Source organism: Aricia agestis, chromosome 3 (assembly GCF_905147365.1).
Source record: "Aricia agestis chromosome 3, ilAriAges1.1, whole genome shotgun sequence".
NCBI classification, from domain to species: domain Eukaryota; kingdom Metazoa; phylum Arthropoda; class Insecta; order Lepidoptera; family Lycaenidae; genus Aricia; species Aricia agestis.
The window spans coordinates 718,660-742,342 of NC_056408.1; the positions used below are offsets into that span (position 1 = coordinate 718,660).

Sequence of the window (23,683 nt, forward strand, 5' to 3'; positions counted from 1 at the left end):
AGTTTAAGCGCGACCCTCGTAGCATAATAAAAGTATGCTACGAGGATACTACGAAGTGGTCATGCAAATAATGCACAAGCCATAATACATATTATCATCATACAAGTTAATGCATCTCTGTTGCGTAGAAATTCGTTTATCGCCCGGGAACCGTACATTTTTTTGTTGGAGGGAAAAGTATCCTATGTCCTTTCTTAGGACTATAAGCACATCCATACCAAATTTCATCAAAATCAGTTTAGCGGTTTAAGCGCGAAGAAGTAACTAATAGATAGACAGAAACGAAATGTAAACAACAATGCAATGCATAGAAAAGTCTAAAAATGTTCAATTATGAAAAAGATAAATGTAATAATAAATGTATATAACTGTACAAGAACAAGAAAAAAATAGACAAACATACTTTTGCATTTATTATATTATTAGTATGGATTTTTATGATTCCATCTTACACTTAGGTCTTTGGTACTCTACACTTTCGATGCCAAAAGCTTTAACTCTTACTACATACCTAAAAATGCACAATTCATAATCTTATGCCAGTGTGCATGGGTGAACCGTAACATCAAAAGAACAAAAAAGGAATAATTTTGTTGTGCGTTTTATTGCACGTACAATAAACGTGAAACAGTCAATATAACAACACAAACTACGTACGGGAACGCTGTAAATAACACATAAAAACTTTCCGTAGTTATGTGATTTAAAAGTCCTGGCTTTCTCTAAAATTGCTTTTCTTTGAACCCGCAGTGCATTTTAACGGCACAACTTTTTTACTAAGATACTCTACTTTTTTCTAAGATCTAGTGATATACAGTAACCGATCACGGGGAATAAAGTTTATTTTGACGCTACAAAAGTATCTAATTTACTTGAAATAGCCCTGCTCATAAACATGACCACGTAGAGCTAAATTGGTACTTATCGAATGCGCATACGCATCCTATGGGCTCTGGCTGCAAGTTACAGCTTGAAAGAGCAAGGTGGTACTCACGGACATAGATGTTGCTCATGAGCGTGGCGGGCAAACAGAACACCACCACCAGGATGTCGGCGACGGCCAGGTTGACGATGAAGTAGTTGGTGACGGTGCGCATGCGCGGCGCGCGCAGCACCACCGCCACCACGGAGCAGTTGCCCAGCAGCCCCACCGCGAACACCAGCAGGTAGGCGGCGCAGTACACCGCCGTCATGGCGCCGCCGTGCCGGTACAGCGCGCCCGTGCCGTTCAGCGCCGCCAGGGGCTCCAGGTCCCCCAGCACCGCGTCCCCGCGCAGCTCACCCATGTTAGCTCATCGCGGAAACTTCACGCCGAGTTGCGAGCGGCCCGAGTCGGGGCGGGTGTCCGTGTGCCGCGGCGGTCGGGCGCCGTCTGAGCGGCCTAGCGGAGCGCTCGTGTGCATGCGGGGGGTGGCCGCCCTCGCCGGGGCGCACGCTCCGGGGGCGGAAGGTCGCGGGAACGCATCCGCGGAAGGTCAACATTTCGTGCTCTTTGAGTACGACCACTTATTAAATTTTCATAATGTCGGACGTATTTCCGTGCTCTCGAGCCATAATGAATTTTGTTTAATTATTTTTCTTTTTGTAAAATTGAAATGCAGGTTTTTAAGCTCAATTTGAAATGTAGAGAGACATGTTAAGATGTCTTCCAATCCAGGTATTATCTATTCCCCCTGGACCCTTTCCCCCGTTCCCTTTTCCCTTCCCCCCGGACCTCGGCCACGAGTAGACGTTCCTAAACCCCTACGATTTTGTTTTTAAATAAATAATATTTAAAATAGTTCAAATTAAATCCACAGAAGAAAATAGGACATCATAAGTGCTAAAGAGTTTCGACGGAACAGTGCGACCGGCCATCTCGTTATTTGGAAGACACACCCCCCGACCCCGGCGCATCAATCATCAACGCGCCCCCACCTGCTACCACCGGCCGAACTACACCAAAGGCTAGCGAGGTACGCGCTATCATTATTACTCATCAATAACTCCACACCCTGAGCGACGCACACGCCGCCATTACGACGGAAGATAGAAATCACATCGTGCCTCTCTCTCACGCACTACCCCGACGCGACAACGACGTTACTACGCCACGCCACGGGCGGGGCCCACGTTACCATTGCTGCGAACTTATGCGCTCCTGGTACTCCAAAGCATTTTGTGCGACTTACTGAGTTGTTTTTGCTACGACCTTCTCGACCTTATTTGCTAACTTTTGACACAGCTTGGCTTGCTCGACATTTCGGAATACTTGGTATACATCCATTAACTAAATCAAGATGCCACTAAACCGCACAACTCCCCCCTCCCCTCTACCATCAGCAACCATTGAAGCGCTCGGGAAACCCACAGGCTCTACAGCAAGAAGAAATCACAGAGCTGCCAGTTAATATCACAGACCGTAAAAAAAAGAAGACAGTAAAAGCTTCTGCCTGTGAACAAAACCCCAAGGCAACAAAATCATCGAATAATGACACGATTCCCATGAATGTTTTTACGAAATTTTCTAAAGACCAGGAAAAAAGATTTGATGATCTAATAGATAAAATAAACAACATAATTCTTCAAAATAACTAACTAAAGGAAAGTGTACAACTGATGTCGAACAAACACGACGAGTTATTAGTGCGCATATCCACTTTGAAGAACGAAAGAAAAGAGGATAAAAAACAAATACAACAACTGCAAGAAAGTCTTGAAAACCTTGAGCGCAAATCCCGGGCGTGCGGCATAGAAATAAGAAATGTTCCGAAAACTAGTGGGGAGACTAAAGAGACCCTAAATAATTTAGTTTCCACTGTAGGAAAGGCCCTTAATGTAAATATAAACGACTCCCATATCAGAGATGTTTTCAGAATAAACTCAAAAGACAACACTAACCCTATTATTGTTGAACTAGACACAGTGCAGCGCAAATTTTATACGTGGGAGAGCCATGCTTTGGCACGAATGGGCCGGCTCGACCGGATAAATATCACGTTCTCACAGAAAACCGGCGTGAAACAGCGCTTGCGCTGTGTTTCGCCGAGTGAGTGAATTACCGGAGGCCCAATCCCCTAACCCCTACCCTATTCCCTTCCCTACTCTCAACTATTCCCTTCCCTTCCCTTCCCTACCCTCCCCTATTCCCTCTTAAAAGGCCGGCAACGCACTTGCAGCTCTTCTGATGCTGTGTCCATGGGCGACGGAAGTTGCTTTCCATCAGGTGACCCGTTTGCTCGTTTGCCCCCTTATTTCATAATAAAAAAAAATAAAAAAAACATATTCATTGAAGGTGTGAAGAATTTTAATAGAAATAAAACTAAAACCGGGACACACACACCAAATGCACACACACACACACACATACACACACTTCTTTACATCTTATATACTACACAATATTCATACTAACCTGACTTCACCATCTCTACCTTTAAAAATAATTTTTCTTATGTAATCTAAAACTGGAACATCTACTTCAAAACATAATCATTCTTTTGTAGAGCTTTTTAATCTGGGATAGAGGCCTGGTGTCCTGAAATACAGGCTCACGCCCAGTTCAGGCACCAGTCTCCCACATGAAACCTACCGATAATGTGCTATTTGTCGACTTATTTGTGTCTATAATTATACTACTTTATCTACAATTATCTATAATCATACTACTTTGGGTCTATAATTATGTACCTACTTTCTGTCTTTTAATATTATGTGGTGAGAAATAAATAAAATTATTATTATTATTATTATTATTCCCAATATTTACGATTGTTTTGTCAACTTCGACTGTTTCCAACTCCAACTGACAACAGGAGCTACAAAATATAACGCTAAGTAGATAACATCAAACAATATCTTGATACTCAAACTATCTATTATGTAAAGGAATGTAATGTCAATTTTAAGTTTAGAGAGATTGACCCCAAAGACATTATTGATACTTTTAAATTATTAAACATTAAGAATACCCCCGATCTTTGGGGCTTGTCTACAAAAATTATTAAATCAGTAATTGACATCATAGCTCCTCATCTAGCAATGATTTTTAATAACTGTATAGAGAATGGTGTTTTTCCTGACTTAATGAAGCACAGCAAGGTCATACCTTTATTTAAAGCGGGAATTAAGTCTGATCCGACAAATTACAGACCTATATCGATTTTACCGACTCTTAGCAAAATATTTGAAAAAATAATTTTAAAACAGCTATTGGTACCCTTTAATTCAAATAATTTATTACACAAAAATCAATACGGTTTTACTAAGGGTCGTTCCACAACGGATGCTGGTATAGGTCTTCTATGTAGTATATTTGAAGCTTGGGAGGGATCGCAGGATGCCTTAGGTGTCTTCTGTGACCTCTCTAAGGCCTTCGACTGTGTCGAGCATGCTACATTGATTAGGAAATTACACCACTATGGCATAAGGGACTCAGCACTCAACCTTTTGACATCTTACCTCAAAAATAGGACTCAAAGGGTTGAAATCAATAATAAGAGATCAAATGGAACCAAAATAGAATTAGGTGTCCCACAGGGACATTTTAGGCCCATTTCTTTTTCTCGTCTACATAAATGACCTACCTTATCTAGTTAAGGATAATGATAATGAAATAGTACTTTTTGCTGATGACACTTCACTTATTTTTAAAGTGAAGAGACAACAGTCTAATTACGACGAGGTAAACTGTACTCTTTCAAAAATAGTACATTGGTTTAATGTTAATAATTTACTTTTGAATTCTACGAAAACTAAATGTTTAAAGTTTACTTTGCCCAATGTACGGCAAGTTCAAACCAATGTACTATTGAATGATGAGAAAATGAATTTGGTGGACACTACTGTATTTTTAGGTATTACACTAGATAGTAAATTACAGTGGGGTCCTCATATTGCTAAACTCGCAGATAGACTCAGTTCTGCAGCATATGCAGTCAGAGAGATTAGGGGAATTTCTGACGAAGACACTGCACGATTAGTATACTTTAGCTATTTTCACAGTAGAATGTCATATGGTATCCTTTTATGGGGAAACGCTGCCGATATTAATACTATCTTTGCGCTGCAGAAGCGAGCTATACGTTCGATTTACAAAATGACAGTAGCTTCTCAATACATTTTGGATAATGTAATACATGTTAGAAAAAATATATGTAAATTTAAAGCCAAATGTGACATTCATTGTAGAAACACCAGAAATAAGTACAAGCTAGATTTGCCAGTGATCAGACTTAGTAAAGTCAGTAAATCTTTTAAAGGTCAATGTATACGCCTTTTCAATAAAATCCCAGAAAACGTTCAAAATCTTTCCATTAATAAATTTAAGAAAGTAGTCAAAGAGCGGTTGTTAGCCAAAGCCTATTATAAGGTCAATGATTTCATAAACGATGGCACATCTTGGGAGTAGGATGGCTGCTTACAAGGCTACTTCTATATTATTGTACATGACTTACTATGTATGTATGTTGACATTGTATAATTTTAAGTTACAGCATTGTAAATTTTATTTTAAAAGATTAATTTTTTTACCTCACTTTTTTTGGTAAAAAAGTGGGCCCCGTGCGAGTTTCTTACGCCGGTTCTTCTCGCCGGGATAGTTCCCGAACCGGTGGTAGGCACCGTAGCTAATATTAACATTCTGAAAGTATTTTCTTCAAATCTACTCAGAAATAAAACATTTTTATTTTTTTTTATTTTATTTATTTATATAACTTGGCAGTTTCGTAACGTTACAACTAGATAATAATCTCGTGTACCGGCAGACGCGGCGGCGCGGCGGCTCATAACGTGACTGACATACACACACAACATTACAACGACTACATTAATTAGTTTCGTAACCCCGTACTAAATGAGAAGCAATGTTATGATACTACAGACGCGTTTCACTGAAGTGAGATTTACAATGTCTCATGAAATAATATAAACTCTCATGAAATAATATAAAGTCTTAATATTATATTATGTAGACTTTTATCGATGGAACTGAAAATAGAAACGAGCAGATCCATTACCTAATTATAGCTTAAGTGATAGTTGCCGCCCATGAAGGTTGGATACTCGCTTTTTTTAAATAAAATTAGGGGACAAATGATCAAACTGGTCACCTGATGGAAACCAACTACCATCGCCCATGGATACTCGCAACATCGGAAGAGTTGCAAGTCCATTACCAGGCTTTAAAGTTGTAACACAAAGGAGCAATTCTAGTGCAGTAAGTCACTGTTTTTTTCTGATCTCTAGTTGGTTCCGGTTCTATAAATCTTCTTAGCCCCCCTTTAAGTATAATCACTCGGCGAGAAACATCCTAAAGGTTGTTTTCCGTCGTTTTTAGGGTTCCGTAGTCAACAAGGAACCCTTATAGTTTCGGTCTCTCCGTCCGTCTGTCTATCCGTCTGTCTGTTTGTCCATCCGTTCGTCTGTCTGTCCGCGGTTTTACTCAGAGACTATAAGACCTACAAAGCTGTTGTTCGGTATGAATGCACATCTTGATGACGCAGACGCCAACAAAATGGCATATAAAATATTTGCAAAATACAAAGTGATTTTTTTTTCGCGTCCACCCCACCGCCTATCATTGGATAGCTTTTTTAAAATATTACGAGTATTCAAAGATCATTTTTCCATTTAGGGATCCATTTGTGAAATATGAAGTTTTAAAACTTTAAGCGGGAAAAAACGTTAGAGTGCAGTGTCCCACAGTTTTTGGTTTAAAACAATAACAATATTTTTTAGTCATTTAATTGTATTAGGCCAGAAAGCTAAGATCGCTTGGTCAGGTCAGTGTTTTCTCCCATCTACGGTGAAGCCAAAGAAAACATGATTTTAGCGGTTTACCCATTTTTATTTTTCCATAGCACCCAAAATACTAATTTGAAGATTTTGACGATTCAGGTACATATTATATTATAATGTGTACCTGAATCTATAATTGTACTGTCGGTTCTTGGTGGAAATTCATTTTAAACACAAATAAAACACAAATTACGTGCACTTTTTCCACTATATTAATTAATTACTACAAATTTAACTTAAACACGACGGTTTCGATTTTTTATTATAATTGACATTAAATTGACATTGTATAATATATGAACTTAATAGCAACTCAAATAATTGTATTTTCTATTTTTCTTTTTAAATGCATGTAAATTCACACACCATTGTTATGGTAGAATATACAGAATCTTTTGTTATGACTTTAATACTATCTTTGTACTGCATTCTTGTGAATAAAGAATTATGAATTATGATATAAACACCTGATGATGATTTATATCGTGAAACAGCACGTGCGCTGTGTTTCGCCGAGTGAGTAAGTTTACCGGAGGCCCAATCCCCTACCCTATTCCTTTTCTACCCTCCCCTATTCCCTTCCCTTCCCATCCCTACCCTTCCCTATTACCCTATTCTCTCTTAAAAGGCCGGCAACGCACCTGCAGCTCTTCTGATGCTGGAGTGTCCATGGGCGACGGAAGTTGCTTTCCATCAGGTGACCCGTTTGCTCGCTTGCCCTTTTATTTCATTAAAAAAAATTAAAAAAACAATCGAAACCGGTCGTGTTTAAGTTAAATTTGTAGTAATTAATGAATATTATAGTGGAAAAGTGCACGTAATATTGTGGTTTATTTGTGTTTTTTTGATTCAGGTACAATATTACTATTTTTCAAAAATATATTTAAACTGTGTTATTAGCACTACGTGTTGAACGTATATATGACATATGAAAGGTTGTGTCACTTGTAAGAATGTGATGTAGAGCTTTGTATTACAATGTTGTGAATAAATGCTTAGAACTCTTATTGGTGTTTTCTTCATGGTCCATCGAGTAGCCGGATATTATAGAAGAGCCAGCAGCAATATGGAGAAATGGTAATAGGCAACTTTTGGTGAGAATAAAATCGGAATAAAATTATTGAGAATTTGTGAGCAGTTGCCTTGACAACCGATAAGCAAATTTGGTACGAACAATTTTGCGACTATGGAAGGGTCTATAAGAGTACAAAAGCATCTTCAGACACAAATTACGACAGATTACGCTAAGTTTCAAATATCATCTAAGAATAGATCGCGAGCCTATATAAATGCTCGGCTCGAGGGCTTAGAACAAACATGGGTTCAGTTCAAAAAGAATCACTACGAGCTGCTGAGAAGTCAAGAGTTTTCAGATGATTGCGAGTATTTTAGAGACGTAGTATTTGAGGAAGTAGAGGAGGAGTATTTGCAATATAAGGCCGCATTAAAGGAGAGTCTTTTATGTGCTACAGAGGTTGTCCCTACCGCTGTGAACTTGCCCCAAATTCAGATTCCTAATTTCTCGGGAAAATATACAGAATGGTACACTTTTCACAATTTATTTGACTTGCTTATACATCGAAAATCCAATTTATCAAATATCGAGAAATTATATTATCTTAAGAGTTACCTAACGGGCGAAGCAGAAAACTTAGTTCGTCATGTACCAATCACTGAAGGAAATTATGAAATATGTTGGAATATAGTTAAGAAGAGGTACAATAACAAAAGATACTTGGCAAATAATATATTGAATCGTTTGTTTAATCAAAATAGTCTGGCTTCTGAGGATAGCAAAGGGATAAAAAGGTTGTTAGATACAACGAATGAATGCTTGAGTGCCTTATGTAATTTGGATTTGGATACTTCCACGTGGGATATACTAATAATTTACATGGTGTCACAGAAATTAGACCGAGAATCAAAGAGGATATGGGAACAAAGAATCAGTAGTAACTTGGAGAATTTACCTTCATTAATGGAATTTTATGAATTTTTGGAAAGTAGATTTAGAGCATTAGAATTCTTAGAGTTAAGAGAGGAAAAGACACGCGTAGACGAAAGGAAAAGGACTCATGTTTTTGCCATCACGACAGTTGTATGCCCGTACTGCCAAAAAAGTCATAAGCTAGATCAGTGTCGATTGTTTCAAAAGCAAGATTTTGATACTAGACTCTACTTTATTAAAAATAAAAAATTATGCTACAATTGTTTTAGCGCCTTTCACAGGCTCTCTAGATGTAGACATTCTAATACATGCCATCAATGTTATCGTCGACATCACTCACTTTTGCATAGAGAGAAGGAAGTCACTAAGTCCTACTATTTTTCAAATAAGGAGATGGCTCTGTCAGGTGATGAGGACGAGGACAGCCTAATAGGACAAAAGCCTGTCGCCCAGGTACTGCTACCCACTGCTATAGTAGAAGTTAATACAAATAAGGCGAGCATGACTTTAAGAGCAACACTCGATCAAGGTTCCCAAGCGTCGTTTGTAACAGATAAAACGGTGCAGTTATTAGGTCTTCAGAAGTTCCCGGTAGACGAAGTTGTGACAAGTGTGGGGGGTGAGAGTCAGAACATACAAATTAACCACAAGGTAGAATTCCAGATACAGTCCACTACAAGTAAATACACGTGTAATATCGAAGCCTATGTTCTGAACGATTTATCCCCAACCCCCGGAACCGATGGTGTCGACATTATTAACTGGCCTGAATTGACATCCTTGAAACTTGCTGACCCGCGCTGCTTAAAAGCTGGTGAGGTAAACATATTGCTAGGCGCAGACGTTTATGGGCTTATTTTGGCTAATGGTATAATCCGAGATCCATCACATAGGTTGACTGCCCAGAATACGCATTTCGGTTGGATCTTGTCGGGTTGTGTTCCAGAGAGTACTCGTTACGCACGAGACAAATGGAGAGATGGAATTATTACTTGATATTGAGATTGGAAGTTTGCTCTTTGCCTAGGAAGTACCTATTCGTATTTTTTGTATTGTTTCTTATTATGGTTAAAGATTAATGTTGTTAATTTTTAGTTACTGTTTTGTACAGGGTCATATATTATTACATTTAGACGATAGAGTATGGTATCATATTATTTTTATATTATTTTTCTTAAAGATTTTAAGTTGCATTCTGTGTTAAAGCTAATTTAATAGTCAGTTTGAGACTATATTGTTATGTTGAGGAACAGCGCTTAGTAATGATAGAAGTGATAATATGAGCTATCGGCATACCATAGGTATGGTTCAGAATGGTCGATGTAAAGTATTGTGTATATTATAAGGATTTAAAGTATTGTTAAGAATATATTCAAGAAATATATTCATGGGGGGCGGTATGTTGAACGTATATATGACATATGAAAGGTTGTGTCACTTGTAAGAATGTGATGTAGAGCTTTGTATTACAATGTTGTGAATAAATGCTTAGAACTCTTATTGGTGTTTTCTTCACTACGTATTTTAAATAACACTTTAACCCTAAAATAGTACGAGGTTACTAAGACCCAATATAGTTTTTGATTTATGATATTTCAACAGATGCTACTAAATGTGCCTAAACATAGTTTAATATAGAAGCAATAACGGGGAGGCCACCGATCAATGTGAAAGTTAATATATTTACCGGGAGGCCGGCATATTAGGGTCACAGGGCCACGCGGCCCCGAGCGAGTGCCCCTGGCCCCTGCCCCTGATGCCCAAAACGAGGCCTCTGTCGCCTAATGAACAGCTGATACAGGAGCCGCAGGACATCGTTTGTCATTGGTGTTCAATGATGTAACGTTGGATTAACAATCTTCGGTCTACGTAGAGTCATAAGGACGAAAATGTAGGAGTTCAATATAGAATTTGTTCGGGCAAAATATGGTTTATAATGTAAGTAATTCGTGGCGAAGTATACAGAAGGTAATTTAACATTACAGTCATTATAATAATATTATTATCTTCAAACTTTTAAAACCTCTGTTGTACACCATACTATATTATTATTATTTTTTTATGAAATAAGGAGGCAAACGAGCAAACAGGTCACCTGATGGAAAGCAACTTCCGTCGCCCATGGACACTCGCAGCATCAGAAGAGCTGCAGGTGTGTTGCCGGCCTTTTAAGAGGGAATAAGGTAATAGGGGAGGGTAGGGATGGGAGGGGAAGGGAATAGAGGAGGGTAAGGAAGGGAATAGGGTAGGGGATTGGGCCTCCGGTGAACTCACTCACTGGGAGAAACACAGCGCAAGTGCTGTTTCACGCCGGTTTTCTGTGAGAACGTGGTATTTCTCCGGTTGAGACGGCCCATTTGTGCAGAAGCATGGCTCTCCCACGTCAAAATTTTATAAATATGTATGATTTTAATGTTTCCATTGCGCAAAGTTTAAATGCTAAAGGCTAATTATGTTTATTTTTAATCACTCCTACGAAATCAATCAGGATCTAATAATAAAATGGAATTAGTGTACAATTAAAGCTCTCTCCGTGCGAACCCCGTTAATGTAAATGTCATCGGATTAGGAAGCGGAGATCAAAGGGCTAATAACAGGTTATGGGCCCACATGCGAGTTCTTTAACCTCCCAATTAAAAGTAATTAAACGATCTTTGTCGGGATCAGGCACGTTCACTCGCATAATCAGCCCCTTAAATTGAAGTCATGTTTACTAAAGGGTTCATGGTGTGACAGTTCAAGTGCTTTGGACGCACGCATTTGGAGACAATGACACGCTAGGTGGAACGCTGCAGCGGTGCGACTCGGCGCGTCGCGGCTCAATATCCTTCTTATATAATTATAAAGGCGAAAGTTTGGATGTATGTGTGGATGTACCTATGTATAGATGTTTGTTACTATTTTTTTATTTTAATGAAACTTTACAGTAATATAGCCTATACCTATAATATATCAGAATAATACATAGGCTACACTTTTAACCGACTTTCAAAATGGAGGAGGTGTTATGTTCGTTTTTTATGTTCAACGATTAATCAGCCGTTTGTGAACCGATTTTGAACATTTTTCTTTTGGTGTATAAGTTATCAACTTATACACCAAATCAACTTATACCCAATTCAAACATATTCATAAAAGTGGTGACCTGATGAAGGGATCCATAAGTAATCGAGGAAACTCCTCAAAATTTATATGGAAACATGACGTGGTGACTTTGGTTTCGTGAGCAGTATTCTAAGTATATGCTACCAATAAGTCATATTTTGCACCATGGATAGGTATACCATGATTCGAAAGGTGCTGAGAGAATGCCTGACTCTTTATAGATACAAGTTTGGGACGACGTTGTTTTAAGAACGGAAAGCATAATTTTATGCTACTATGCAAATTACATTCATCATCATCGTCATCAAAACTAGGCCTTTACATCCGTTGTGGATGATTTATACAGTATTTTTCAGAGCGAAGTAACCACTCCTCAAATACTGTAGTGCCTACGACAAGATTTTTAAATGTCCGTATGGTTGCCCAAGCGCATACGGCATTCTCGCATCATAGTCGGCCTAGTCCAGAGCTAGAAAGAACTAGTCAATACGTCTGGAACCATCTATGTGCGGGTTTCCTCACGATGTTTTCCTTCACCGTACGAGCGCCCGTATTATGTACTTGAGATCAGAAAATGTCTCATAGGTACACGCCTCCACCCGGGTTCGAACCTGCACCCTCTAGGAGTGCGAACCGAAAGTCAACCCATTAGGCCACGGACGCTCTCCCCATCGTCATCATCACTACCAAAAACCATTATACAACCATGTATCGTCCCGTTTTGACCCTATTGTTTGTATTTTTTCTATTATTTCCTATTAGACCCTATTATTGTAGTCTTTTATTATACATATTATATCGCTTTTAAACCGCGGGTAACACCGCGGGGCACAGCTAGTTCTTCACATAAAATTATTGTATTCCAATACTATCAGGTGATAGCGAAGGGTAGCTCCGCTGCAGTGTAGTTACGCCTAGTGCGGATTCACTCCTCTATTGTAGGTGTTACGCCAAGCGTGATCTAGATCTATCAGCCTATATTCGTCCACTGCAGCTGCTGAACATAGGCCTCTCTCAATGAACGCCAGGACTACCGATTTCCTGCTACTCGCATCCAAGTGTATCTTACTCTTTATAAACTTAGTTTAGGGCTTGTTCTACTCTGTTAAGACCAGTTTAATTCAATATAGTGCAATTAAGTGACATTTTAATTAAATTGAATCGTGTTCTATTTTTATTTTCGAAGTCTCAATTGAGACGAAGGGATGTGAATGACTTCGATGTAAATAACTTTTGCGTACTTTGTTCTGTCTGTCTGTGACTCCATAGTCTCCGAAAAACGAAAACAGATGTCATATTTTTTTATTGTTTGCTAGAAGCCGACGTAATTGTGACCACTCTTAGCTAATTGCTAAAGGTAACACATAATAATGCTTGCGACTTTTCACAGGCAAAAGAACAACGAATAAAAAATAATGTTGTTTATTTTCTTCTTGTTTAAAAACACTTTTCATTTGAGAAAACTTGTGACCCTATTTATTAAATAATTCAGGATCTCTACCATAAGTTAACTGTAGAAAAATATTGTTCACAAGGTAACTCGCGAATCGCGATGCATTCTCAAGTCTAATGTTTTCACTACAGTCCACAGGGTTGCGAGGCGGAAGCGGGGGTCGCGTATGTAGTTGAAGGTCAACATTATCATGACTGTAACGTCCCCATGTCCCCTGTGTCTAGTCAAGGGAAGGTCACTTATATTATAACCATGACATAACTTGGTCTGATAAAGAAACAGGTTGGGAGAAAATAGATGAAGTCTTCATAACTTACAAGACGTGTTGATGTTGCATTCGGACGAATTTTTTTGGAAAATCAGGTGGCTAAACCAGCACACGGGTCACCCGACGGAAAGCAACTTCCGTCGCCCATGGACAATTCAAAAAACAGAAGAGTTGCAGGTGCGTTGCCAGCCTTTTGAAACTGAATACCCTCTCCAATATCTACCAAGTGACAGATATTATAGTTTGTGATTTTTATGATGACTAGTTATTTGACCGAGCTTTGCTCTTAATATATATATACAAGAATTGCTCGTTTAAAGATATAAGATATGCGTGAAACATTATGATTGAAACAAAATATAATTGAAACATTATAATTATAGTAGGGAAGTTACCTAACAAAAATTAATCTATAACTTTAAAATATAGAATCACTTCGTAAAGGAATCGCAATCGAAATTATCGATTTCGTACTGACATTTCAGTGGTACCGGCGATTTTAGATGGCCGCCCTTTTTTATCGATTTGATTTCGATATCTCTATTGACATAGGTTCCGTTTCATTTCTATTCATTTACAATTATAGAAAACATTTGTTTTTGTAGATGGAATATAATTTATTACATTTTGATTTCTATTTGTTTTCTTGTAAAAAAAATCGTAGCAAGGAATCTGAGAACTGTCACCATATTATCTAAAAAGGCCCATTCACGGCAGTCCTGCCGTGATTGGGCCCTTTTAGAACGCACACACTTTAGGTAGAAAAATGTCGGAAAATACTTATTGACAATTTAATAACACGAGTTCACCAGTACACTAATACTATGGAAACATTCAATAAGAAAACGTATTCCCAAAGGCCGGCAACGCGCCTGCAGCTCTTCTGATATTTCGAGTGTTCATGACGATAGTTGCTTTCCATTTGCCTGCTCGATCCCCAATTATATAAAAAAAATCCGCCACCTAACGTCGAATGAAATATGAAAATAGTATTTATAATAATATTATTATTGTCTCGCAAAATAACATTAATGACATTTCCAAAATACCATTGGGATAACATCGAAAAGAAGGCGTAACTATATGCCAGCTGTTTCACAAGTAGCACATAAGATATCATTCTGTCTACTCTGCATAAGATGTCAGCATTCAAATTAGGTACACCCACTCGTCATAGCTGACATCTTTGAATCCTTGTTTAATTTATTACGAAATAACGAAATAACGAAATCATTGTATCATAATAATAGGTTAAATAATAAATTTAACTTATTTAAGTAACTATGAACTGTGTGCCTGGCCTACACGCGTAAAACTTTTAACCACCAACCACTGCTTGACGGCATTTTGTCGTTGCAACGTACGGTACGGTTGTGGTACGTGTGGGTTGGCCCTCAAGCTCTGTTTGTTTGACCACATTAGTTGTTTGAATGTCTTGTTGTATTAAATTTTGGCTGTTGCATTGATGCAGTCTATAAAAAGTTATTTTGAGTTTAAAAATAAAAAATACTTGAGTTAATACGTCTGGACTGGACTCGCCCCATAAAACATGTTCGGTCGCCGACAGATCCGGTGTGCCACTTCGCCCTTATTACAGGGGAATAGGGTTCAAAAGTGCGAATCTGTATGTAATGTAACAGTACAGTATATTGGGTTGCCCGTAAATATGTGAATTTTTAATTTATTAACCCAATAATGTTCTCCGTCGAATTTTATGAGATTATTATCCGGTTTATATTCCGTGTATTGTAACTTTCAGTTGTAGCTATGTAGTATGTAGGTAATGTAGGTGTAGTATAAGTGTAGTAGGTACTACCGCGATAAACCACTCATAATATTGTTGTTTAAAGCGAATACCGAATATCTTGCGAGTTATGTTGTTCGATTGTTTTTACTACCAATAACATTTTATTCAAACAAAAAGTAAGGTTCCTTTGTCCAAAAATATCATGTTAAGTTGAGTGAGTGAGTCATCAGCTCCGAGGAATCGGAGTACGGGTTCAAAAATAATATTATATTAATTTTAATATTATTCTAAACCATCCAAGATTAAACTTAAGACTAACTGAATCTTATTTTTCTCCCCGTAGGTACTCCGTAGTACGGATTCCGTACCGACTTAATAGTGCAGCGCCCAGGGGTTTTGACCTCCAAAAACTGTTATAGTGAATGATTTTTAGGGTAAAAAACGGAACCCTTATAGATTCGTCATGTCTGTCTGTCTGTCTCGCCGTATGTCACAGCCACTTTTCTCCGAAACTATAAGAGCTATACTTTTGAAACTTGGTAAGGCTCTCTTTACGGCAGATACAATTTTTTTTTTCAGTTGTACCTACGGGACCCCTAAAATTTTTAATAATTTTTCCATTTTTGTATCAAAATCTTAATGCGGTTCACAGACTACATCTACTTACCTGTAATTATTTTCACGTCAATTAAAAAAAAAAGTTTTTCTAAACCTAGGTCTCAAAATTTTGTGCTCTTTGCTCTGTTTGTTGAAAGTCCTGTAATGGGATCCACAGATGGGGAAGAATTATTGTCATTTAGACAGTCAACAGACGAGAGGTTATTCTCGATGTAAAACAGTAAAGAAAGTACCGGTACGAGGAAGGTACGATGCGGCTAAACGTGGGCTGCTTTATTGAAGAACGTACCGCAATGACAATCCAGCTAGTCGTTACACCACCGCATTACAAAGCGGCCCTATTTTTTAAAACAGCTAACCGTAATGTAAAACGGCGGCTTATACAATCCGCCTGCGACATTTATACCGTAGTACGGTACCACAAGTACCAAAAAAAATTGCTGGAATTTTGCCGGGAATGTGAAAGAGTGATGTTGTGTAATGTGTTTTTGTATTATTTTCCTAAAATTGAGTTATCTGGGTTTTTACTTTTTAATATTGTGTAAATATATTATTAGGATATTAACCATTAGGTATTCGTTATCGTGCACAAGTGTAGGAAAGTGATGCAATATTCAGAAACGTGCGCTCCGCTCCAAAACTCTATCGAATTACAAGTTTCAGTAAGGCGTCTACCACTTTACTGAATCCAATGAATAAGGAAACAGATGGAAGCGACATAACTACAAAAAAGTGTGGCCGGCGCCATATTGCCAAGAACTAAACATGGCGGTCTATAGTGATGGGACACTCGGTTGATATATTTTGTCGAAGATATCGATAAGTAAGATGTTATAAGTGAGCTATTAAGGTTAAAATCTTTTAAATAAATGATCAGATTCTTCACCTTATATTTTTTTTAATTCGATAAAAAAGTACATCACTAAACGTTAAATCTACTAATTTCTATGTTGATTAAATAATATCGAAAATCAAGCCATGTTATATTACTATTCTATCACAAATCTTATTTAGTGTCTAATTATTAACTAAATTAGCACATACGAAGTCAAGCCATCGGTAAAATAACAAACATTTTAGTAAAAATATAAACGTACCGATCCAAGGACCAACTATTTTAAATTTCTTCACTTTTTTGCCGGACTATAAATTAATTTTAAAAAAAGCAAATTGGTCGAAAAATTTGACCGATATATCGATATTTTTTTGCGATATATCGAGACCGATATTGATATTTTTTCAAATATCGATGTATCGATATATCGATATTTTCTTTCAATTTCGACATCCCTATAATACGACACTTTGACAGTTTATGTACGTCGGAGAACCGGAACATAAAATGGCGGACCGGCCACAGTATTTTGATTTGGTAGAGACCATTATGCCGCGTCCACTTATAAAAGTCAATGACTGAATCAACCGACTTGACTTGACTGTATTGATGAGACTTTGACAAGACTTTGGACCTGATGATATTGAAAAACAATGAAAATTATTGTTTTCCCGCCATAGTATTCTCGACACTGGTCACGGTGCCATAATAAAAAAAATTGCTGACGTTGACAGTTGACAATTGAATTTTAAAATTTGACGTCTTCACATCTTCGACGACCTCCATTCATCCTTGCCCAACTGCCGTGCCAAATTTAAACAGTATTTTCTTCTAAATTCACTGTAAATCGACACAAAAAGACTTTTTTAAGTTAAACATTGTGCGCGTGTGTTACCAAGTTTAAGGAGAAAATCCAGTGAAACAGTGAAAATGGCGTTTAAATCACCGGCCTTGTTCGGGCTTCTGTCGCGGCTGTCTCGTCGCTCGTTTTCCACTTCTAAGGCCGTCTCGTCTAAACCCGTGACCGTCCGCGATGCCCTGAACCAGGCGATCGACGAGGAGATGGAAAAAGACGACCGCGTCTTCGTCTTGGGCGAGGAAGTAGCTCAATATGACGGCGCTTACAAAGTCACCAGGTAACCTATAAGCGTCTTGATTTGCTATTATTATTTAATTAATTCTTAACAAGCGTCATTGAAAAACTTGAAATTGCAGAAATTGTGATGATCGTTAGTCATAAGTTCATAACACAAGCCAACCACAAAGAAATTGATTTGTTATTCTTATTATGTAACAAATTAGTGCTGCCTTTGTATTTTCTCGATGGACATAATGCAGCTGTATCCATAATGTGTCGCATTCTGTTTACTTTCTCAGTCAAAACATGTGGCCTTTGAGTTTATTTATGTAGGAAAACATTAATCAAAGGAAGCTTAAAAAACTGCCAAAAATTTTCAGGACTTATTACAAGTTTTGTTTATTTATTACTACCTATACTTATCATAATATTAATTCAATAATATAATATTGGTTATGACATTTGTTTCTGTAACTTGGTTGTCTTAAACAAACTAGAACAACATTAAGTAATAGAATTATTATTAAAATTTAAAAACATGATAAAAAGCTCCTTTATTTGGCTTTATCTGCGCTACTATTTTCAAAAATATTAATAACAGCTCTTATGAGATTGGCAATAAAATTATAAAATACACACAAATATTGTATTATTTTAGTTTTACTGCTGGCTGTAATCTAATAACCAAGCTTTTAATGAAAGAATGTTTGAACTAATGCTCATTTAATCTTATCTTTATGATGTCTTCTCAGATTCTGAAATATTTGTCATCTGGCTCATGTCCTTAGAAGTAATTGAATTTTTCATCTTAATGTTTTAATGTTACATATTTTGTTACGTTTATACAGTAAGGATATTACCTATATGTACATATATTATTGAAATGGTAAGAGAAGATATGAAATATTTTCTCTGCTGCAAACACTTGTATATTCTTTGACGGTATCTTATTTGTGAAGCCTGTTTACATATTTTGTTGATAAATTTATTTTTATAAAAAATTCTTATTTAAATTTTATTGTAAATGTATTTTAACCATTTTAGGGGATTATGGAAAAAGTATGGAGACAAGCGCGTAATCGACACCCCCATCACTGAGATAGGTTTTGCCGGCATCGCAGTTGGTGCAGCCTTCGCTGGACTCAGGCCCATCTGTGAATTCATGACTTTCAACTTTTCTATGCAAGCTATTGATCATGTAAGTTTACTATTTAATCTAAGCTATAAGTCTTAGATATTATTACATAAAAAATTTAATATCTAGTAAAATATTGTGTAATGTTAAGTAAAGCACAATACACAATATTTATGTTGGTTTTTTTTATTCTTACTAATATTATACTTTTCATGCTTAAGCAGCTGCACCATTTAGATGAAATTTTCTATGAAGAAACTGAGAGATAATAGCTCCCACACCGGTTTTGGTGAGTGTGGCCGGTTTCATTGAAACCAGGCCAGCTACGCAGGAGTAATTTTATAGTGCCCAAGTGTATGCGCAGTACACACGAGCACTCTGTATTCCTTTACTCTCATAACCCAGTGGGACGGAAGACCGACACGACCGGCGAGAGATCAGGCGCAGGACCGACTTTTACATGCCCATCCAAGGCATGGATCATCTTACTTGTCAGACAATCAGGTGATCAGCCTGCACTGTCCTAACCAAACTTGGAAATAACATGTTTCCAACGCGGGAATCGAACCCACGACCTCCGAGTCAAGAGCCACGCTCTATACCACTAGACCACAGAGGGGTTTGAGAGATAGAAAAAGACATAGGATATTTTTTGTTGGGAAAAAAATTTACTGTTTCTGTGCAATTAATATTTATTGCACAGAAAAAAATAAATTACGGCACAACGGAGATGAAAGCGTAATCTAGTTTTGCTAAGGCCAGTCATTGTTTACTTATTAGTTATTATTCATACAGGATATTATATTCCGAGATAAAATTGCCTGTAAAGACTGATTGATACATATATATTTTTGAATTAGGTACTATATTCATAATAAAGTTTATAAGGATGTACAAGGCATTATAGCTGATATTAATAAAGGCTGAATGACCATCTCAGATAATCAACTCAGCGGCGAAGACATTCTACATGTCTGCGGGCGCAGTGCCGGTACCGATCGTGTTCCGGGGACCGAACGGCGCGGCGGCGGGCGTGGCGGCGCAGCACTCCCAGTGCTTCGGCGCCTGGTACAGCCACTGCCCCGGACTGAAAGTTGTCATGCCATACTCGTCAGAGGATGCTAAAGGTATGCGTAATATGAGTAGATCATCTTGAAAGTAGATAGTAGTGGGCACCAGTATAATTTATTTAGCATTTTCAGTCTTACTGTGAATTATTGTAATATGAATTATTGTATATGAATTATTGTAACAGTGATACCAATCAGCTGACAGCTTTAAACATGCTATTAGAATGACGTTTAAAGCTGTCGGCTAATTGGTCTCACTGTTTCAATTGTAATTATTGAAACAGTGAGACCAATTAGCATGATACTATAGAAATTATTTAAATAGGGCACTGTTATACTCTGTAATCTGTATAGCCACGCTTGGGAGTTGGGACTGCATTCCACTATATATAGTAATTTTATTCAATAATCGTAATTACCATTTGAAGTAGGTAACTTATGTATGTATGGCAGGAGATGTATAATCTCCTGCCATACATTCATAATCTACAATTAATTAATTCACTTTAATAACACAATTAATAACACAAACATCAACAATTTCCAGGTCTACTGAAGGCAGCCATCAGAGACAATGACCCCGTGGTGTTCCTGGAGGATGAGATTCTGTACGGCATCCCCTTCCCCATGTCCGACGAGGCCCTCTCACCTGACTTTGTACTACCCATTGGTTAGCTTATGTTCATACTGATTATTAAAGTGTGTTTGTTTGTCTGTACCTCTTCATGCTCAACCCCGAAAATGAAAAAAAATTAAAATAGTTTAGATGGAAAAAAAAGTTAAGACATCATTAATGAAAATGAAGTTGCAAACCATGCCTAGTATTGTTATATTATTATTTTGTATCCATAACAACACAAGTTTTGCGTTTTAAATATACTTCAATACCTTGCGCTAAGAGCGCTGTTTTAAGGATATCTTTTAAGAAAAGCAAATTAAGTTAAAACTTCAAAACTTAGACTGGCCATAGACGGACCACAAGTTGCAGACGGGACCGACTGCTCTAGAGCGATCGCGTTGGCACCGACCGCTCGAGTTTATTTAATTTAGTATGAAAACTGCAGATCGCCGTGCGGCGACCTCATTTTGCACTCAAAACCGACTGCAAAATGCGTCTATGGGCAGCCTTTCACTGATTTGGAGTTGGACATGGTCATAAGCATAATATGCATATGTTAGCGATATTTTTAGTACTTAAATATTTATTAATAAATCGTAATGTAATGAATTTCCAGGCAAGGCGAAGGTGGAGCGCGAGGGGTCCCACATCACGGTGGTGTGCGCGGGCAAGGCCACCGACACCGCGCTGCAGGCCGCCAACGAGCTCGCCGGACAAGGTACGCCATACAGACGCGGTAGTATACTAAAATTTTGGGGGGTCACGAATAGTGACGAAGAGAGTATCGATATCGAAAAAAAAGTCATATTAATTGTAGGCACCCTGATTACGGAAAAATGTACGGTTCCTGAGCTGAGGGATAAACATGATGCTTTAACTTGATAAAGACTTAAAAAACTTTTAGACGTGAGAGAGCCATGTTTCGGCACGAATGGGCCCAATCCCCTAACCCCTACCCTATTCCCTTCCCTACCCTCAACTATTCCCTTCCCTTCCCTACCCTCCCCTATTACCCTATTCCCTCTTAAAAGGCCGGCAACGCACTTGCAGCTCTTCTGATGCTGCGAGTGTCCATGGGCGACGGAAGCTTTCCATCAGGTGACCCGTTTGCTCGTTTGCCCCCTTATTTCATAAAAAAAAACAATAATAATATTGTAGGAACTCTAATAAGTTCCTACAATTATAGAGTTCATTTTGTGATAAGTTGGGCCACTTCTTTCGAATTATAGCCTAGTCTTTTTAACCGACTTTTGAGAGGAGGAGGGGATTTCTCAATTCAACTACTTTTTAAAAAAGAAACATTATTTACAAAAAATACAAAAAAATATTTTTAATGAAAAAACATTACAGGTATTATTTTTTTGTATTCGCCAAGTCTAAATCTTATCGTTTACCTATTTATGTTGTATGTTTCAGGCATTGAATGCGAGGTAATCAACCTGCGGTCGCTGCGGCCGCTCGACTTCGACACCATCGCGCGATCCGTCGCCAAGACACACCACCTAGTCACTGTTGAGCAGGTGAGGTGATGATTATTATGATTTATAGTTGAGAAAGATTATTTCGACCCTATTTAAAGAAATATATCTAAAACCTATACATTTCTGGGTCTTGACTTTTGAGATAGGTCTAAACGTCCCTAATGCTCAATATCTTTTTTGCAAGGAATCCTTCTTCTACGAGTAGTGCCTCTCCAATCACTGAAGATTGGCAGTCAAGCTCCGAAACTTTTCCTTATCTAAAGCGAGTCTGAAAAGTTCTTCAACAGACTTTATCCCTGTCCATTCTCGGATATTTCTCAACGAATCCTATATATCGGTTTCCAGGGTTGGCCCCAGAGCGGTATCGGCGCGGAGATCTGCGCGCGCGTGATGGAGTCGCCCACGTTCTTCGAGTTGGACGCGCCGGCGTGGCGCGTGACGGGCGCGGACGTGCCCATGCCGTACGCGCGCTCACTCGAGGCGCTCGCGCTGCCTCGCCCACCGGACGTAGTCGCCGCCGCCACTGCCGTGCTCGGCTCCAGGTACGAGAGAGCGAGATGCAATATGTAAATTGCCGTTTGATGAGTGAGACAATAGATTTGTCAGCTCTTAGCGTCAGTGTAAATACAAACAAGGGGTGAACGTGCCCAAGACATACGCTCGCCTTGCCCCGCCCACCTGACGTGGTTGCCGCGGCCAGTGCAGTACCGTTTGATAACTGTAAGAGCGCGGAGCTTGAAGAAAGTCCATTAGTCAATGACTGCTCGTCTTTCCAATCAAGCATGACCATTGCTGTCTGTCTGTTACTACGCTTTTACGGCTGAACCGATTTCGATGCAATTTCGTATGATACTACACACACACGATAGTTTTGGTTGGTTGGAAAATTTATGGTTTCTGCACTAAACTAATTTCGGTGTTACGGAATTTCGGGCGTCATCTAGTATAATGTTGTATTCCTTCTGTTGTTATTTTTCTTTCTTTTGTATTTCAGAATAACCCAGTCGGCGAGCCAGTGATCTGAGAGAGGATAGTGAGGGAACTTGTACATATACATTTGTATTTATTGTGAAGCGTCAGCGGTGCGGAGTATGAGATTGTTAGAGAAATACCAATAAATTTTTGTTATTAATCTTGGCTTTTACTTGGACTTCAAACGGCTTTGTGATATTCAACGTCCAAAATACCTGTAAACATCCTTACTAATATTAAAATAGTGATATTGCCAAGGTCAAAAATTAGCAGTTTTTTTTAAATAAAATAAAGGTATAAGGGAAAAAATAAGCATTTCCGAAATTTTAGCTTCGTATCGAACAAAGTCTTCCCGCGATGCGTACAAACTAGAGGCGTATGACGTCATTAGCGTGCTGACATTTTGTATGGAGCATGTTTTTTTTTTAGAGCTAAGTTTTGAGAAGGTTTATTTTATGTGATTTTTGAATTGTTATTTCTTGGAGAATTTTTAAGATATCACAGTCATTCTTTCACCGATGTTTCTATTTTTGAGAGTTCTTTTAATTGCCAATAACAAAAAATAGGCAAATAGCCT

General features: G+C 38.2%; 2 protein-coding genes across 2 annotated transcripts in view; one reads left to right on the top strand and one right to left on the bottom strand.

Moving 5' to 3' along the window:
• LOC121725439 (neuropeptide SIFamide receptor-like) overlaps positions 1 to 1,353 on the bottom strand; it is a 112,772-nt gene extending 111,419 nt beyond the window's left edge. The window contains exon 1 of the mRNA XM_042112419.1: positions 995 to 1,353. Within this exon, the coding sequence (XP_041968353.1) occupies positions 995 to 1,286 (292 nt within the window). The 5' untranslated portion in view covers positions 1,287 to 1,353. The remainder of the gene's footprint in view (positions 1 to 994) is intronic.
• A 16,159-nt stretch (positions 1,354 to 17,512) lies between these two features.
• Positions 17,513 to 23,266, top strand: LOC121725333 (pyruvate dehydrogenase E1 component subunit beta, mitochondrial). Its single transcript, XM_042112226.1, has 8 exons — positions 17,513 to 17,887; positions 18,874 to 19,027; positions 19,905 to 20,091; positions 20,582 to 20,704; positions 21,270 to 21,371; positions 22,070 to 22,173; positions 22,480 to 22,676; positions 23,129 to 23,266. Exons 1-8 carry the CDS (start codon positions 17,682 to 17,684, stop codon positions 23,151 to 23,153), a joined length of 1,098 nt encoding a protein of 365 aa, XP_041968160.1. The 5' UTR covers positions 17,513 to 17,681; the 3' UTR covers positions 23,154 to 23,266.
• Positions 23,267 to 23,683: the final 417 nt, after the last annotated feature.

What these genes read in the sequence shown, in the direction of transcription:
- LOC121725333 (XM_042112226.1), top strand. Translation starts at nt 17,682, where the DNA reads ATGGCGTTTAAATCACCGGCCTTGTTCGGGCTTCTGTCGCGGCTGTCT. An exon ending in CTATGCAAGCTATTGATCAT is followed by an intron (nt 19,028 to 19,904) that starts GTAAGTTTACTA and finishes TGACCATCTCAG; the next exon opens with ATAATCAACTCAGCGGCGAA. An exon ending in TGACTTTGTACTACCCATTG is followed by an intron (nt 20,705 to 21,269) that starts GTTAGCTTATGT and finishes ATGAATTTCCAG; the next exon opens with GCAAGGCGAAGGTGGAGCGC.